We start from the raw sequence: 18,127 nt of genomic DNA on the forward strand, positions 1-18,127 counted from the left end.
AAGATCTACGAAAGCTTTTCTCAGAACCTAAACCTTGTCTTTTGATCCACTAATGAGTCATGGGCTGCATACAGAATTCAAAATAAAACTCAGAGCTTCCAGGCTCCTAGGATAGATTGTGGTGCTTTTATGTAGTTAAAACTCATCTAATAATTCTTCCTTTTTCAAAGACATTCTGCCAATGAAATCACTTCACTATGAAACAGGGTGTCTCCAAGTGTTTCCACTGTCTGTGTTTGATGAAACGCTATAGCATTTGAAAAGCACGTGTCTTTATTTTTTTCAAGTCAATACTGCCTGCAAAATAAGGGAATCCAATTAAAAACTCGATTTGAAGAAAAAATGGTGTGGCCACTCACAGCCTGCAGCTGAAGAAGCAGGTCATTCTTTTCCCGGCTGAGGGACACTTGCTGCGCCTTCAGGTCCGCCCTCTGACATTCCGATTTCTCCAAGGCTTTTTGCAGTTGCACGCACTCTTCCTTCAGTCCAGCCATCTCTGCTCCTGTTCCCACAGATTTAACAAGAGGCTTGATCTTGAAGAAGAGCCTCGTCCAGGGCCAGTTCTTCACAGCCATGAAAGCTCTGAGGTTCCACTGGATCAAAAGAAGTGCGTCCCTAGATCAACAGAGGAAAAAGGAAAGCAAGCTAACCCAGGCTATAAGAGAGTTACTTCCCAAATTAAGATCCTTAATAAGCACATCTTTTTAGGAGGCATTATAAATTCTCGTTAGTCTTCAAAGCCTTTCTACATCCTGGCTCTCATTTGATTCTGGCACAAATCCTAGGAGTGAGTCCTGGGGCTAGCAATGCTGTGGACTAGATGCCCTGAAAATGCTCCCACCATAAAAATCCTTTAAATGAGAGCTGAACCTGAAAGAGAGTAGGAAACAAAGAGGGAGCTCTGAGCGGTAAGTGAATGCCTATGCAGCCTGGCCGTCTGCCTGGAAGAAGGAATCCAATCTTGGTATTGCAGGAGCTGGTATTTTTATATCCACATGGATAAAGACAGGCTGAGACTTTCAAAGAATTTCACCCTTAGCGAAGAGGATTAAAAAATTCACCGACTGGCCCAGAGAGAAGTCAAAGAGAAGTGCATCTGATTTGGTCTGGGCTCAGAGTGAAGAAAAATATCCTACTCCAGGAATTATTTTTTTTCTTTTACCATGGACCAGAACCACTGAGTGTTCAAGGTTTAAAGTATACTGCCTGATTAGTGTAGAAATATGCAAGAAATTAGCATGATAATTTTTTTATATTGGTAATAAATGCCCTTTTGACCCCTGGGGGAGGAAGATGAAAAAGTGCACTGAAGAAAACACCCTAAAATCAAGAGATTCTCACAGATAAAGCCCCTCTGGAGATGAGTTTGCAATTCAAAATTACAAAACACATATAGAAAAAAATCAACAGGGGGCTGGCCTGGTGGTATAGCAGTTAAGTTTACATGCTCTGCTTCGGCGGTCTGGGGTTCACAGACTCAGATCCTGGGCGTAGACCTATGCATTGCTTGTCAAGCCATGCTGTGGCAGGCATCCCACACATAAAATAGAGGAAGATGGGCATGGATGTTAGCTCAGGGCCAATCTTCCTCAGCAAAAAGAGGAAGATTGGCAGCAGATATTAGCTCAGGGCTAATCTTCCTCAAAAAAAAAAAAAATCAACCATCAGTGGGAGTGAGCACCTACAATAAAAGTTTGATTAAACTCCCAGGAATTTCAGATAATTGAACAATCTGGTGAAGATCATAAAATAATTGTTCAAAATTTATGAGGCATAGAGGAAAGAATCAAAGAAACAAGAAAGAAATGAGCCACTAGCATACGAAGGCAAACAGATTTGAAAGAGGACAAAACAAAATGTTTAAAACTGAAAAGTATAGCCACTGAAGTCAAGTACTTGGTGGAAGAATTAAGCAACTCATTAGACACAATGAAAAAAGTTGTGAATTAAGAAAAGAATAAACCCAAAGCAAGTGGAAAGGAGGAAAAAATAAAAATAAGCAAATAATGAATTGGAAAATAAACAATAAATAAAACAAAAAAGGTGGTTTATTAAAGGAGTAACATCTGGCAAGGATGATCAAGAAAAAGGAGAGAAGGCACTATTAAACAATACCAGGACTACTAATACTATAGGAATATAATAATCTAGGATTATACTTTAGAAACATAATTGTAGATATGGTAGAGATGAAAAATCACAATTTAGCAAATTAGAAAATTTAAAAGAAATGTAAAAAATTTTTTGGAAGAAACATTGAAACTGACTAAAGAAGAAAAGAATCTCAGTAGGCCTACTATTATTAAATAAATTGAATCAAAATCATAAAATCTAGGGCTGGCCCAGTGGCATAGCAGTTATTTCATGCACTCTGCTTCTGTGGCCCTGGGGATTGGTTGTTCAGATCCCAGGTGCAGACCTACACACTGCTTAGCAAGCCATGCTGTGGCAGGCATCCTACATATAAAGTAGAGGAAAATGGGCATGGATGTTAGCTCAGGGTCAGTCTTCCTCAGGGGAAAAGAAAAAAAAAGAGGAGGATTGGCAGTGTATGTTAGCTCAGGGCTAATCTTGCTCAAAAAAAAAAAAAAATTATAAAATCTATTCCAAAAGAAACACCAGATCTAGGTGATTTTACAGGCAAATTTTTACCAAAAATTCAAGGACTAGATAATCGCAGTAAGTTGTTTCATTTTTCTGAAAGGAGGAAACATTCCTCAATTCTTTTATGAGGTTAAGGTAACCTTGATCCCAAACCAGATAACACAGCAGGGGAAAAGAAAATCACAAGCCAATCTTACTCATGAACATTGATGCAAAAATCCTCATGATAATCCTACAACCAAGTCCAACAATGTATGAAAAAGATAATATTTCATGAACAAAGTGGGTTTCACAATTTTTAAAAATCTATTAATATAATTCAACACATTTATAGATGAAGGGAGAAAAACCATGTGATTACTTCAATAGATGCAGCAAAAGGATTTAACCATTTTCCTGATTGACAAAATCATATGCAAGGAATGCCCTCCACACAACAAATCACGCCAATAAAAAAATTACAGAAAATATCATCTTAAAAGAGGACTGACAGCTTTTCCCAAAGTCAGAAATATGACAAAAGTTTTTGAGGTCTGAAATATCACAAGTTGGTGAGAATATAGAGCAAGGGACTTTCATCGACTTCTGGTGAAGAGTCATTTGGAAAGCATTTTGGCAATATCTCATAAAGCTGAAGTTGGGTATAGCCTAAAATCTAATAATTCATCCCCTGGAGTGGTGCCACTCAAAGTGTGTGCCTCCGCCAGCTACTGTCCGCACACTCTCAGAGCATGGGCCAGCATCTTGAGTAACACTGCTCTCAACAAACTCTTGCATATGTGCAGGGGAAGACATTTACAGAAGTGTCACTGTGGAACTATTTGCAATAGCAAAACATTGTAAATGACTTACATTTCCTGGAGCTGGAAAACGGATAAATAAATCGTGGTATATTCATACAATGGAATACTGCACAGCAGTTAAATTCAATAATCTAGCATTAGATTAAGCAACCCGAATAAATTTCAAAAATAGTACTGAATGTAAAGAATAAATTTTAGGATAAGACATATAGAATGTTGTTTATGTGAAGACTAAAAACACGCAAAATTATGTCACCTTTTAAGGATATCTGCATAGCTTCATATCTCCATAGGACTTAGATCAAGGGAGAAATATGTCAGTGGCTTCAACTGTGTCTGTTAGCTTATTTTTAAAAAAATGTTGTGAGCAACCACAGAAAAAGATGTTAAAGGTAGGAAAACATACCTTTATATGTTTTATATATGAAAGATAAAGGAAACATGGAAAGATAAACACAAATTCAGGATTTGGGGAGCTACGTATAGAACTAGGATCAAAGGAGAAATATACAAGGGGCCTCAAATTTATCTGTCAATTTTTTTTTAAGTTGTGAGCAATTACAGAAAAAAATGTTAAGAATTACTATAGTTTGATCATAGCTCCATGACTGCGTATTATAATATTTTTTGTTTGAAATATTTCATAATAAGTTTTTTAAAAACGTCCTATGATATAGAAAGAATGGATAGTAAAGACCTCACATTAGAGATGAAGGAAGTGAACTATGAAGAAATTAAGAGGGCCAGTGCCAGCAGCCTAGTGGTTAAGTTCAGCACGCTCTGCTTCAGTGACCCAGGTTCAGTTCCTGGGCACGGACCTACACCACTCGCCTATCACTGGCCATGCTGTGGTAGCAGCTCACATACAAAAGAGGAAGATTGGCAGCAGATGGTCGCTCAGGGAGAATCTTCCTCAGCAAGAAAAGAAAAAGAAAAAGAAATTAAGAGACATTCAAGTTTATGTGACTGGTCCTAGAAGCCACATCCCCTGATCCCAAATTCCCATAAACTCCCATAACACACTGGAGGGTCAGAGAAGACTCTTAGGAGATGTCTCTCTAATATCTTTGACATCACCTTGTAATGTTCTCTCTTTTTTTGGTGAAACAGGAGGAATTAGCAGATTGTCAATTAAGCAAGTTATACCAAGACCCATGGACCTCTCTCCAAAAAGTAAACTATGCTACAGAAAAAGTAAATACAGCTGCAGAAGCCCCTGTTCACAATCCCTGGGTTTGGAAATTTCTCTAGTTTGCTTTCCATGATTCTATTAAAGAGCAGACAAAACCTACACCTAAGTGTGCAAATGTGGCAAAAAAATGTCCCTAGTGAACCCACCTGAAATGAGGTAAGAGAGTTACAGTTACACGTCACCAGGAGCCAGAGTTTCTGACCCGGGGAGGTTGTAAAGTGGTGAGAACACCTCACTTTGCGCAGCATTTACAAAGCATTTCTCACAGCAAATTTGCCCACGAAGTCGGCCGTGGGATGCACGCAAACCCTTCCAGATCTGCTTCTGTTATGAACCATGAGCCACCTCACCCTCAGAGATCCAGACTTCTCAGACTCTAAAGGATCCTTCCGAAGGGAAGGCTGGAGGCAATGCAAAAAATATCTGAATTATGCTCATATTTGGCTGGATAGGGCAATAAAAGCCCTTTGTGCTCTTCTTGGTGTTTCATGATTTTAAAAAACTTAAGTCCCAGCCTAAGCAGAGGCAGTAGCTCTTTACCCGACTTGTTATGACAATGAGATGGGTCACGTTGATGGAGGCCACCAGTGCTCAGCAGTGGGGGTGCAGGGAAGTAACATCGTACCTCTCTTCCAGAATTCTCTGCAATTTGATTCGCATCAGTTTGCCCCGTACTCTGGCTTGGAACAATGTGAAGACTTTAGATAGTCTTTCATCTTTCATTGCTTCTAGTTGGTCCAGAGAGCCAGCTTTTAAAAACACCTAAAAAAAATGTCAGATTTTAGTTCTCAGAACGGGTATTCTGTAAATGTCTGTTGAATGACCCTATGACCAACTGATGTATTCACTGATAGTTTTATTTCTTTTTAAGTTTTACTTAATATGTAAAATGTACATGCTAGAAAGCTTGGTTTTATAAATCTAAAGTTTGCAAAATATTTTATTGAATCCTGTGGCTACAATGGTTCCTTAAGAACTTAGACTATTCTCCCCCTTATCTATGAATAATGTCTAGGTTGCCTAGGGAACTCGGTTTAAGTTTTAAGATAGGTCCAGGCAGGCAGTGCTCCAAAGTGCCAGACAGGGGTCCACAAACTTTTTCTATACAGGACCAGGTAGTAAATATTTTTAGGTTTTGTGGGTTACGTACAGTCTTGGTAGAATGTTCTTCTTTTTTTTTCCCCTTTTTTAAACAAACCCTTAAAAATGTAAAACCAGTTTTAGCTAGTGGGCCATATAAAAAATAGACCATAAAGATGGCCCTTAGGCCATAGTTTGCTGACGGTTGCTCTAGAGAAAGGCACTTTTATCTGAGGCGTTAAAGAATTCACATAAATATTTTTTCAAGATTCATTAGTAATGGCCAAGGCGAGGTGAGGGAGGTGTCTCAGGCACAAATTTCTCACTTTCAGGGCTGTTTAAGTCAGCACTGCATAAGTCTAAGAGTGAGCACCTCCTTACATTTTGTGCCTTAGGAGGCTCACTCCCATCATGCAAGTCCTGGCCTACATAAGTAGTACGCAGTAAAAATAACTAAACACAAGGAAGTAAGGCATCAGTAGTAAAAACCAGCAGGAGCAACCAACAGCAGGAACAGACTCTCAGGTACTCAAAATGAGAGAGTCAAGTAACAACTTATAATCACGGCCTATGGAGTTCTGTTTCTGGGAGCTCTTCACCTTAGGCCCTCCAGTCCTCCTGCCGATAATTGGGTTCTTGTATGGAAGTCATTGGGAACAACTGATGTTGACTGTCAGATAAAACCAAACGCATTAGTGAGAAGTTTCCCAAAGTATGTGGATCATACAAAGATCATCGAAGAGGAAGGAGAATTGAGCAAATCACATTTAAGGAAGATAGCTTTGCATTAAGTTTTTGGATAGTAGGGTAGACGTTAAAGTTTTTAATTACTCAGATAGCCTTCTAGAATTAATTCTCTAAAGATTACTTGCGGATGACTGAGGTCACGTTCAGGCAGGCAGCTGACTCCAGCAAATTAATTCCCTTTTTTCTGCCTCTGATATGGATACACATTTTCTAGCACACTAAGGTTGATTTATTATTTTATATCTTGGCACAAACTTGCTTTGGTGAATAATTATAAAAATGTAAAGGTAGTCAAGACTGAGGCTTAAGAGGCATTGAATTTTCTCTCTCAAATAGCACTGAAGTTTCCACTTTCAACTGAGCTCTATTTGCATTATTTGTGGTCACAAGAGCCATAGAATGCCTTATAATTGCACTTCCACAGGTATTTTAAGATAAACACTCTTTCCTCCCACTCCTCTCCAAATGCATTCTTTCCAGTTTTCTAGTTACCTTTGTGATTCCAAAGCAGTACTGGGTATGGTCTATCTGCAAGGAGCTAAGAAATTCTTCAGTTGCTTTTCTGTTGCTCACAAACTTGCTTTTTGGAAAAGCCTTTGGGTTTAGAATGCAGTACCTAATTTAAAATAGGTAAAGAATAAATTCTGTGGTCAGAGAGGCATATGATTCAAATAAATAATAGGAATCTGGACAAGTAAGGTGAAAAGAGACACAGATTTTCACCTCTCCTACTGATATGTTGAATTGTTAGAAAACTCTTGGCAATACTAATGAGGATACAAGCAACAACCCCTCACATTGGTGTAAAAGTTTGTACTTTTCATAGTGCTTTAGAGACAACCTCGCTTGATTCTCTCTGCTCAATTAGGAAGGGAGGGAGAGACTGGGAGTGGAAAGAGAGGAAAAGAGGAGGGCTCAAGTATGAAAAGCAGAGACACTGAATGACTTTCCCAAGATTCCTTTACCCTAATAGTGAGTTGGTGGAGAACTAGAAATAAGATTCTTAATTCTAAGACAGGTACTCTTTCTACTCTACCATATTTTGCTCAAATTTGCTTGATGACCTGTACCTTATGATTTGAGAATTCGGGAAATAGAAAGCACAGATGCCTCTCCTGCCTCTTGCCACATACCCTGCTGGCTTCCTTCCTTTCACAGGCTTGCTAGTAAAGCAACAGCCGGCTTGGATGGCAGCTATGATTAACTATGTACAACATTTCAGAGATTCAATTCACCCTCCACATCTTTCTTCTGTATATATTTCTTCTACATGTGGGTCTATTATCCATTAATAGAGATTTAAGGATATTACAGCTACGTGGATGTTGGATTTAAAGGGAAATAATAATGGAACTCTGTCATCATATATCTCACCACTACCAAAACACATCGATCTGTGGTCTAGAGGACATCAACCAAACAAACAATGCATGCCTAAACCCACAGAAAGAGAGGAAACCAGAATGGACGGCCTCAGGCTTCTTGGATCCTGGGATGTGTGTTTACCTTTGTTTAAAATCTGCATAGAGCATTTGGCTTGGAAAACCTTCACAACAGATCCTAATCCCCTCCAAGACGCCATTACAGCGCAGCTGCTGTAGAACCAAGTAAGGGTCCATCACACCTGAAGAAAGAGGGTCATGTTGAGTCTGTGTCTAAAAAATTATTACCCTAGATTTGTCCTAACTGTTGGATCTTGGGTTAAAAAGAAAGCATTTGAATTTGGTGTTCTCCACATGATAGGGAATAGGGGTTCATTCACTCCTAGCCTGATGGCATTCATAGTCCCCATCCTATTAAGTAGGAATCTCCTAATAGGATTTACCTGAAATTCCTTTCACATGGAACATATCCTTTAGTACACAGTTAGATAAGATTTCATGAGCAAATATTCCTGGAAGATGGCAAAGACTACATTTTTGCTAGAATGTAAACACCTGGTCCCATCCATTTGCCGGCCAAAAAGCAGCTAGAGAGTGTGATGATAACAAAAAAGGGACCTGCCGTCTCAAGTAGGAGGAGAAAGGGTCACAACAAGGAGGGACACTAAGAAAGGGCAGGATGAGCACAACCACCAAACTCTGCTCACTATTTTGCCTTAGGAAGGACTTGGCCACGTCCTGGTCTACATTCTCCTTTATCATCTTGAGAGTGCCTACGTTTTTTTCTATAGTTTAAGCATCCTCCTGTCACCTCCTTCTTCATCAAAAGAAGACCCACTACAGTGCATCTGCAATCTCTGATAGAAGCCTCTGAGACACCATCCAAGGAGCCACTGGATCTGGCTCTCGGCAACTCTTCTGCAAGAAGCCAAGCAGCACTCCTCCTCCCAAGGGCCTACTATACTGTTATGAGAAAAATAGGAATGATTCTCCACCTACACCCATGGTCACAGAATAAACTCTAAGCCGTATACCCATAGTCCTATACTCCAATCCCTTCCATCCACAGAAACAGATGATTTGTAAGAAGGGACAGAAGCAGAGTCCTATCAGGCACACTCATTCCCTGTAAGTACATATGAAGACCTGTTCTGATTAGATCATGAAGCTTTTCTTACAACTTTGTCTTGTGACTTAAAAAAAAGAAAAACCTGCTGAAATCAGAGCTGACTCGATGGGAGGCAACTCTAATAGTTAACAAAATTGCTCCAAAATAGAGGCAGCTAATTAGATTCCTTGCTGGATGGAAGCAGTGTCCCTAGATGCATCCAGAAACCCAGCTGATAAAAAACAATGAGGCAAAAACATACAGCGTGAATGAACATGAAGTGTTTGCATTGCAGAAACTCAAACCGCAGCATCATTGTTGAGCATCACGCTTTCCCAAAATAGGTCACAGACTGTCAAGATTGGGGTCTTAATTACAGGAGGTTAATAAAAATGCAAGATACTACAGAACCTCAGAAATCAGAATCAGCAACATCTGGCTACATATTCCAAGGGTGATTAGTGCTCTGAAGACATAAGTGCTTGTCATCTACACTCTTTTGAGGCTGACAGCCTCCAACCAAGCTCCATAGAAGCCTATAATTCCAAAGAGATGGCTGAGAATCTTCAAACCCATAATGTAAGGAAAGCAATCTCTGTAAAAACTTTGTTTTGGCAATTAAAAACATAAAAAAAAAATAATGCACCACAACCCACCTATCCTATCATCCCCCTACCACCATCTACTCATTACAAAGTATCCACTGCCCGAGGACATGAACAGACATTTTTTTCCAAAGAAGATATACAGATGGCCAACAGGCACATGAAAAGATGTAAAACATCACTAATTATTAGGGAAATGCAAATCAGAACTACCATGAGATATCACCTCATACCCATCAGAACGGCTATAATTAATAAGACAAGAAACAACAAGTGTTGGAGAGGATGAGAAGAAAAGGGAACCCTCATACACTGCTAGTGGGAATACAAACTGGTGCAGCCACTATGGAAAATAGTATGGAGATTTCCCAAAAAATTAAAAATAGGAATACCATATGATCCAGCTATCCCAGAACTGGGTACTTATCTAAAGAACATAACGTGAACAATTCAGAGACTTATGCACCCCTATATTCACTGCAGCATTATTCACAATAGCCAAGACATGGAAGCAACCCAAGTGCCCATCAATGGATGAATGGATAAAGATATGGTATATATATACAATGGAATAAAAAAAGACAAAACCGTCCCATTTGCAACAATGTGGATGGACATTGAGGTATTATGCTAAACGAAATAAGTCGGCAGAAGAAGACAAATACCATATGATTTCACTCATTTGTGGGAGATAAACATAGATAAGAACAGATTAGTGGTTACCAGAGCAGGAGGGGGTGGGAGGAGGGCGAAAGAGATAAAGGGGCACAAATGTATGGTGACGGATAAAAACTAGGCTATTGGTGAACACAATGCAGTCTATACAGAAACTAAAACATAATAATGTACACCTGAAATTTATACAATGTTATCAGCCAATATGACCTCAATAAAAAAATTAAAAAAAAAAAAAAAAAAGCATCCATTGCCCAGAAGTACATAACTAAAGAGATGGGTACCAGCAGGGAGAGGGAAGATGACAGTACTGAGAAGGAAGACTAGACGGAGTTCTCAACGAAAAGAAATGGATTTAAAAACTCTCTTTATGGTCAATTTAGGTCATTTGGACCAAATAATTTCCTTTGTGCTGAAATATCTACCTTAATCCCTCAATTGATTATTCAATCCCTTTTTATTATACTCTGCCCTTGTAGACAATGGCATGGAAGCTCATCCACATTTTAGTGTGAAATTCAAGGAGGAATTTAAATGGTAATATCAAGCATTCTAATGTTACCCAATTGAGCTTTTTCGTGAAATCCTTCTATATGTCTCTTTGAATCTCAATTCAAACGCAATCTTGAGGAAGTTCTGAAGATCTCACTTTTAATTTACTTCCACTTTTCTATCTGAAAATCTACACTTACATAAGAGGGACCAGTAAATGTTTCTTAAAAAGACATTCAACATAGCTTAAATCAAATGTATTTTCTAGTGTGGATTATAAAGAAGTCTAGTTCTTACCTGGCATTTTGTTCACATTGGGATTTATGCATCTCACAAAATGAGGGGCTGTTGATTTCAGATCAGTCATCAATTTATTTAGGTTTTCCTAAAATAGAGACCATAATAAACGCAAAATCACTTTGCAAATCACTAAAAACACCAATCCACCTCACAAATGTCTTCAAGTTTAACTTAATCCTAAAGCCGAGATGCATACCAACATAAAATAATGAATTCAACATTCTTCCCTGCTTACCAAACATACATTATTTCTTTCCTACGGCACAGTAATATTTATCGAACAGGCATAGTTCTATCGTGAATCATATCTATCTGTTTGTAATTTGATAGTAATAACTCATGATTGGGCAATAAAATGGCTTGAAGAAAGAAATTGTTTCTCCAGTTTTCTGCATGGGAAATCTTCACCTTAGGTCAGATTCTCTGGAAGCAGAATCTGAGATGGGATTCTGGTTCAAGAGATTTATTTGGAGCAGGAGGGAAGCAGGGTAGGACAGAGGAAGAAAAAAAGCAATGGTATGGACTCAGCTTAGTCTGATCCTTGCAGGAGCTCTGAGCACAAAGGCAACAATTGTACCACAGTTGATCCCCCCTTGAGGCAAGAGAGTGGCCAGAGCCTGGAGGGGAAAAGAGGGAGACAGCTTAGCTCCCCATTTGGCCAAGGGCAATTCTGGCGACTGTGATTTGTTAGGAGCCAATATTCTCATCAACTGGAAGAGGAGTGCAGGGCTGATAAAGAGGACCTAGGTGGGGTTCCAATAGTGTCCGCTGAAGCCTATTGATATCAAGATAGACTTCAACTTTTCCAACGTGGCTACCTTCAGATACTTTATCTGTATTGGAAGATGTGAAATTTCAAATAAGTAATAATACATGCAGATTGTGAAACAGTTACTATATGAATAGATGCAATTAAAAATTACTTTATGCAGAGATGCAACCATTTGGAATGAAGCTCCTTTCTTGCGCTTCTTTTCCCCAAACTGTAGAGCTAAAAAAAGAAGAAAAAGACATTTAAAAAGCTCTTTTTTGTCACATTACCATAGCCTGCTGATGAAAGCATAAATTCGTCAAAGTTCCAGAAGCAACATGGCAATATCTACCAAAAGCTTGAAAAATATTTATGTCTCAACACAAAAAGTCTATTTCTAGTGCTTTTCCTTAAGGAAACAATCAGGCAATGGTGCAAAGATACTCACTGCAGCATTGTCAAGTCATTACAAAAAGTTAAGCACAACATAAAATTATCAACAACTGTCCATCAATAGGAGATTGGTTAGTTAACTTACAAAAGAGTATGCATACAACAAAACACTGCAAACTTTTAAAATGATGACGCAGATCCATTCAACCAGCATGGAAAGATTTCTAGGATTTATTTTAAGAGCAAAAGAAGGTTACAAAACAGTTTATGAATTATTATCCTGAGTATATTTTTTAAGTGTGTTTGTATTGTAGGTGACTATATACACAAAAAATTATGGGAAGAGTATACACCAAACATTAGCAGTTATCTCTCTATGTGAAATTATAGGTAATTTTTATGTTTCTCAGTTTTTCTAAATTGTCTGTGTTTTTGGAACACTCATGCATTGCTTTTATAATTTATAAAAAAACAATGTATTTCCATTTTCTTGAAGCAAAAGATTCTACGCTAAGCCAAATTGTTTTACAAACAGTTGTGTAGTGCTAACTCACAAAGATCTACAACAACAACAAAATCCGTGGGCAATCTGGAGAGAGTAGGGAGGCTATCAACACAGAAAACTAGCAAAATATTCTCTGCACCTGAGTAGCAACTGTGCGGAGGCAGACGTCATATAGCTAATCACTACTGTCCTATTGACACGCCCTGGGCCCTCTGACTGAATCACTTGACCTCTTTGTATTTCAGTTTCTCTACCCACGAAAAGGGAACACTATTACCTTCCATTAATTTTCCAAATGAATTAAACCTGGTGTAAAGTTCTTGGATTCCCCAGAAGAGAGCACGGTTATTACTCTCTTCTTTAGGTAATTTAATATTTAGATGAGTTAGAAACTTGGAGGCAAGTATTTTCAGGGGCTGCTTAAAGAATTATGAAAAAGGACATTCTGGACAATTCTCTTCTAGTTCCAAAGAATGCAGCACACACGCTGAAGAGTTAGAAGACAATTTCCTCCCTAGTTCTCTGCCTAAACCACTCTCTGATCTCTTATGATCAGAGAATTACCCACCTGGGAGCCATAAGGTTATGTGGCCACTACATGGCTTCTCAAAGGTACTTTAGAAGCTATTAGACTCAGGCAAATGCACTGCCTGGAGATTACCAGGGTCCAAACACAGCAGCTTCCATTTCTCCACCTCCTCTTGAGACAGGCCGACAGGACCCAGGCATACTCCTGATTATGTCATCATGTGCTGATGAAGTCAGAAAGTGCTAAATTCTCTCTCCATTCCCTGACCATGTCAATCAGGAGTCCCAGATCAGCCTACAGGGGCCCGGAGTTACCCTGAAGCTGGGTGTAAGGTAATAGGAGGATGAGAATGTTAGGAAGTCAGAGTATACACCCACTTAAAGAACAGCTAGTACACTCTGCCCCAACGCCTTGAGGGTATCTGAACTCAGCCTGGCCAGATTTTCTATTTTTTCATGATTTCCATTTTTCAAAAGAGAAAGGAAATCCAAATGCATATGTAAAGTTGTCTGATTTTTTTTAACCTGTGTGGACCAAATACAATCATGTCTGGAGGCCACGTCTGCTCAGCGGCTGCCAATCTGTGACTTTTGCTGTGAACCGTGGAGAGCTTCCCTCTGTAGCATTAGTCCAGCGGTGAGGCCAATGTTAGCAACTTGGGCTCAGCATCCTCAAATCCTTTGCATTGTGGTATAGAAGCCTGAATTGCATCCTAAATATATGTAGCCTGTGCATCTGTCTGTTTTGTTTGTTTCTGGGATGGTGAGAGAGGAACAGGTACCAGACTAGGAAGCAGAGTCCTGCTTCTTGGTTTGGCTTTGCCATGTAGGAGATTGTGAAGTTGGGACACTACTTAACTCTTCTGTACTTGTTCCTATAAGATAGGGAGATATTTCCCTCTGTATGTATCTGAAAGTGTCGTGGCAAAGATTGAGTAAGATGATGCACCTAAAAGTGCTTTGTAAATTACAAACTACTAAACAAGATTAGTTATGAGTCGGTCAATAAACATTTGTGGAGTCCCTGATAAACAGGCATTTGCTACATGCTTGAGGCTATAATTGAACATGTCAGACATAATCCCTGCCCTCATGAAGTTTTAATAACCCCAAGTTACTATAATACAAAAGCACTGTGAAGGAGAATTCCAAGATATTTGGGACAGAGCTAATAAAGGGGCTTGTTATTTCCCCAAAATCATTTATCAAAGCATGGGTGGCTGCTCTCTCTTTGCAGCCGGGTCAAGTAGAAGATAAAAGCAGGCCAGAGCAGGTCCCCTGAAATATCTCTACCTTAGAGCACCACTTTCCTGAAGGACCACCAGCCTGAGGACAGAGAGGCTAATAAGAGGGGATGAGTCAGACCACAGGGAGCAGACACCAGTATCGCAGGAAAGAAGCAAGGATTTTTGTAAGCACTGAGGCGGCCTAGAGTTCCATCCTGAGGCTGACACATTAGGGAAGCTTGCTCGACTCACCACTGTCAGCACTGATAAAATTTTCAAAAAGGTTTGCCAGGAGTCTGTTGGATGACGTCTGAAATACAGCCACCACTGTTTCATTAAGAAGGTCTCTGTTCTTTTGGAGCCAGCCACTGATGTTATAAGGCACCTTTGGAAAGGCATGCAGTCAGGTAACAAAAAAGGAGAGTACATAAATTAACACAGCAAATCGTGCCTTCCTTAAAAAACAAATTGCAAATTGTATGGGTCCTTTAACTTCAAATCAATTTGATGTAACAGTATTGAATAATGCTCCAGAAGTCCATTGTGCAACCCAAAGAGATTCTCAGGCTTCACCATTTACATTGTGGAAAGAAAGGAAGAGGAGGGGAGGGGAGGGGAGGTAGGGGAGCAGAGGAAGAAATAGGTGGTATTTCCAGCAGAAACAATTCACATCAGGACCCCTCATAGGCAAGAACAGATGAAATAACAACTGTCTCCAACACACAGTGAGCATTCACAAAAACATTAGCAATTATAATTGCATTTTACTATAAATATCATTATAATTAATATTCGAGGATATCAAAGAAGAGAATTACAAGGATATCTATGTACTATTGGCAGGTCATTTTTAGGTTGAAGTATTATTTTTCCTTTATCAGTTCTCTTTCTGTTCCATCCAGAATCACTGACTAGAAGCAGAAAAGCAGAAAAAAGGGGCACACACACACACATCCCACGGGGACATGAAGAGAGGCAGTGAGGGTCATTAGAAACCTTTGTTGGCCATAGTTTGGAGACCATTACTTCACAGTGACTATTTCTTTATGAGAGAATAAAAAAATAAAATCTTCAATAAAAAGATCAATTGAAATCACTTGTTCACACAATGTTAAGTTAAAAGGGAGGACAAATAAGAAAAAAAGCATGACTTTGATGGTCTCCATGACTTTCTGAAGCCATCTTACTTTGAGTTGGGGTGACAAAGTCTATTTTGAGGTTTTTGACCTCTGTGAACATGAAATACTATTATAGTATGGGCATTTCATTTCCTTGGTGCTAAAAGGCTACACTAACTTTTTTTTGGAACTGAGATTTATTTTATTCATCTCTTCATTTACTTTAAACTTTACTTATGTGTTATCTAAGGACTTTGGCTGAGTGCATTTGAAACAGAGTCAGGAAAATTCAGGGCTGAGCGTCTGGAGGTAACTTACCACTCCTGCATAATGGACAAGTTCAAAGTGAGCTTCATATTTCTTCTCATTATCAGGTTTGGGCTTCTGGAAATGAACCGACTTTCCAAAATGGTTGTCAAAAAGTTTGGTCCTGAAGGTCACATCTGTAGCCTGAGGAAACATACATTCCTCTTCAAGGATGGAAAAGATGCCCATTGGCTGTTGGAGATACATATGAATAGCAGATGAAAAAAAAACACCAGGAAGCAGTATTTTCAGTAGGGGGGTCATTGTAAATTCTTTCCCAGGAACCTAATCAGTTGACAAGGGGAAGGGATACTGACTACATACAACCGGCCAATCGTCCATCAACAAATACCTATTAAATATCTACTACATGCCAGGCACTGTTGGAGCTGGCGATGTAGCTTAAGCCACGTATACAAAGCACCTGTCCTCAGGGTGCTTGCATTCTAGTGGGCTAGACAGACAATAGACAAGTAAACAAAAATTAAATAACTTAGTTTCACATAAGTGCTCTAAAGAAATCACGCAAAGTAAAGAGATAGAGAGTGACTAGGGGGCTGAGTGGGAGCTATTTTAGTAGGATAGTCATGTTAAACCCTCTGACCTGAATGAGAACTGCAAATTCTGAGATCTGTGTACAAGTATTCTGGGCAGAGAAATGAAGTGCAAAGGTCCTGGGGCAGGAACACACTGGGCAAGTTTGAGGTCCTGCCAGAGACAAGTGTGGGCAGAGCAAAGTTGGTTGGAGGGAGCATGTGGTAGAGAGAAAGTCAAAGAGGTAAGCAGTATTGGATCCCAAAGGCCTTACAGGCTGTGGTAAGACATTTGGATTTTATTTTAAGTATAATGGGAGGCCTTTGGAGATTTTTAACATAAAGTGATGTGATTTGATTTATGCTTAAAAAGGATCATTTGTTTAGAACAGGGGTTGGTGAAGTGGAGTCAAATCCTGCCTATAAGCTTGTATTGGAAAGTCAGGGAGCTAAGAACAGTTCTTACATTTATAAAGTTGTAAAAACAAAACAAAACAAGGATATGCGATAGAAACCTGATGCCCCCTGACAGCAAACTTTCTCTGTAAAGGGCCACAGGGTGACTGTGTTAGACTTTGTGGAGCACGTAGTCTCTGTGGCACCTCTGCCGTCACCTCAGCCCTGAAAGCAGCCGCTGACAATATGCAAATAAAATGGATGTGACCAGGTTCTAGGAAACGTTCTTTACAGAAACAGGCTGCAGGCTGAATTCCGCCCACGGAGCCACAGTTTGCTGATCCCTGGTCTAGACTAGCGGTAGTGTTGGAGATTGTGAGAAGTCATTGAAATGTGATATAGGGTGAAAGCACAGCTGAGTCACAGCTTGCTGGTGGACAGAATGTGGGTTGTAATAGAAAGAGGAAGGATGACCAGGTTTTTGGCTTGAGCAAATGGGTAATGGAAGCTGCTATTAACCAAGATAAGGTACATGCACATAGGGAAAAACAGGTTTGGGGGGAGGAAATCAAGGATTCTTATGTGTGCACATCTATTTGCATATTTATATATTCATTTATCTACTCCGCGAATATTTTTTAAGTGTCTTCTATGAACAAATCACTAAGCAGACACTTTGGGTTAAAACTGAGTCAGACATGGGTTCTGGCTCCAGAGCATCTAACCGAGAAGACAAGACGTGCGCATTACATGTCGACTACAGACAAAACAGAAGTATAGAGAAAACGTCCTGAGAATTCCCAGGTAGAACACGGCCCCTTGGCCCAACAACACAGATTTCATGATTCTCTACCAACACTTTGTACCTAAGAACCATAGACTCTCGGGTTTGGGAAAGGCATTCATTAAAGGTCTCTCCAACCCACCTAAAAGCCCCTTGAATTCCCTTCAGAATTTCCTTCTAAACTGCAGATTAGCTTATGCTTGAATATTTTCATGGAGAGAGAACACACCAATTTTGAGTCAAAACTCTGGAGGTTGATAGATTAAAGGAAAATTTGTTTGCAGTTTAGAAACGTTTCTTCTAAATTATTCCACTGGAGCCAATACAAATAGGTCTAATTCTTCTTCTAAAAGGAAGGTCATCAGATATTTGAAGATCATGTTTGTGATCCACCTGAGTCTATCATGCTAATATATGCTCTATGCTTTTCTACCTCTTTGTATGTTCTCATAGACTCAGAACCCACATTTTATAGAAAATGTGTTGAAAAACATTCCATCAATAACTCTTGTACTGAAGAGTTCTGGGACATCTTCCTTTCTCCCAGGCATCTAGGTGGGGAATGATGCAGTGAGCGAATTTGTGAAGTGCTCTAAGTG

At 39.5% G+C, this 18,127-nt stretch overlaps 1 protein-coding gene across 1 annotated transcript in view; it reads right to left on the reverse strand.

Moving 5' to 3' along the window:
- MYH15 (myosin heavy chain 15) overlaps positions 1 to 18,127 on the reverse strand; it is a 124,410-nt gene that overhangs the window by 63,271 nt on the left and 43,012 nt on the right. Inside the window, exons 14-21 of the mRNA XM_044771643.2 lie at positions 15,828 to 16,007; positions 14,644 to 14,776; positions 11,912 to 11,979; positions 10,986 to 11,073; positions 7,933 to 8,050; positions 6,919 to 7,042; positions 5,225 to 5,361; positions 360 to 615 (exon numbers count right to left, since the gene is read on the reverse strand). Of these exons, the coding sequence (XP_044627578.2) occupies positions 360 to 615; positions 5,225 to 5,361; positions 6,919 to 7,042; positions 7,933 to 8,050; positions 10,986 to 11,073; positions 11,912 to 11,979; positions 14,644 to 14,776; positions 15,828 to 16,007 (1,104 nt within the window). The remainder of the gene's footprint in view (positions 1 to 359; positions 616 to 5,224; positions 5,362 to 6,918; positions 7,043 to 7,932; positions 8,051 to 10,985; positions 11,074 to 11,911; positions 11,980 to 14,643; positions 14,777 to 15,827; positions 16,008 to 18,127) is intronic.

The sequence above is a fragment of the Equus asinus genome, chromosome 5, assembly GCF_041296235.1.
Source record: "Equus asinus isolate D_3611 breed Donkey chromosome 5, EquAss-T2T_v2, whole genome shotgun sequence".
Taxonomy (NCBI): Eukaryota; Metazoa; Chordata; class Mammalia; order Perissodactyla; family Equidae; genus Equus; species Equus asinus.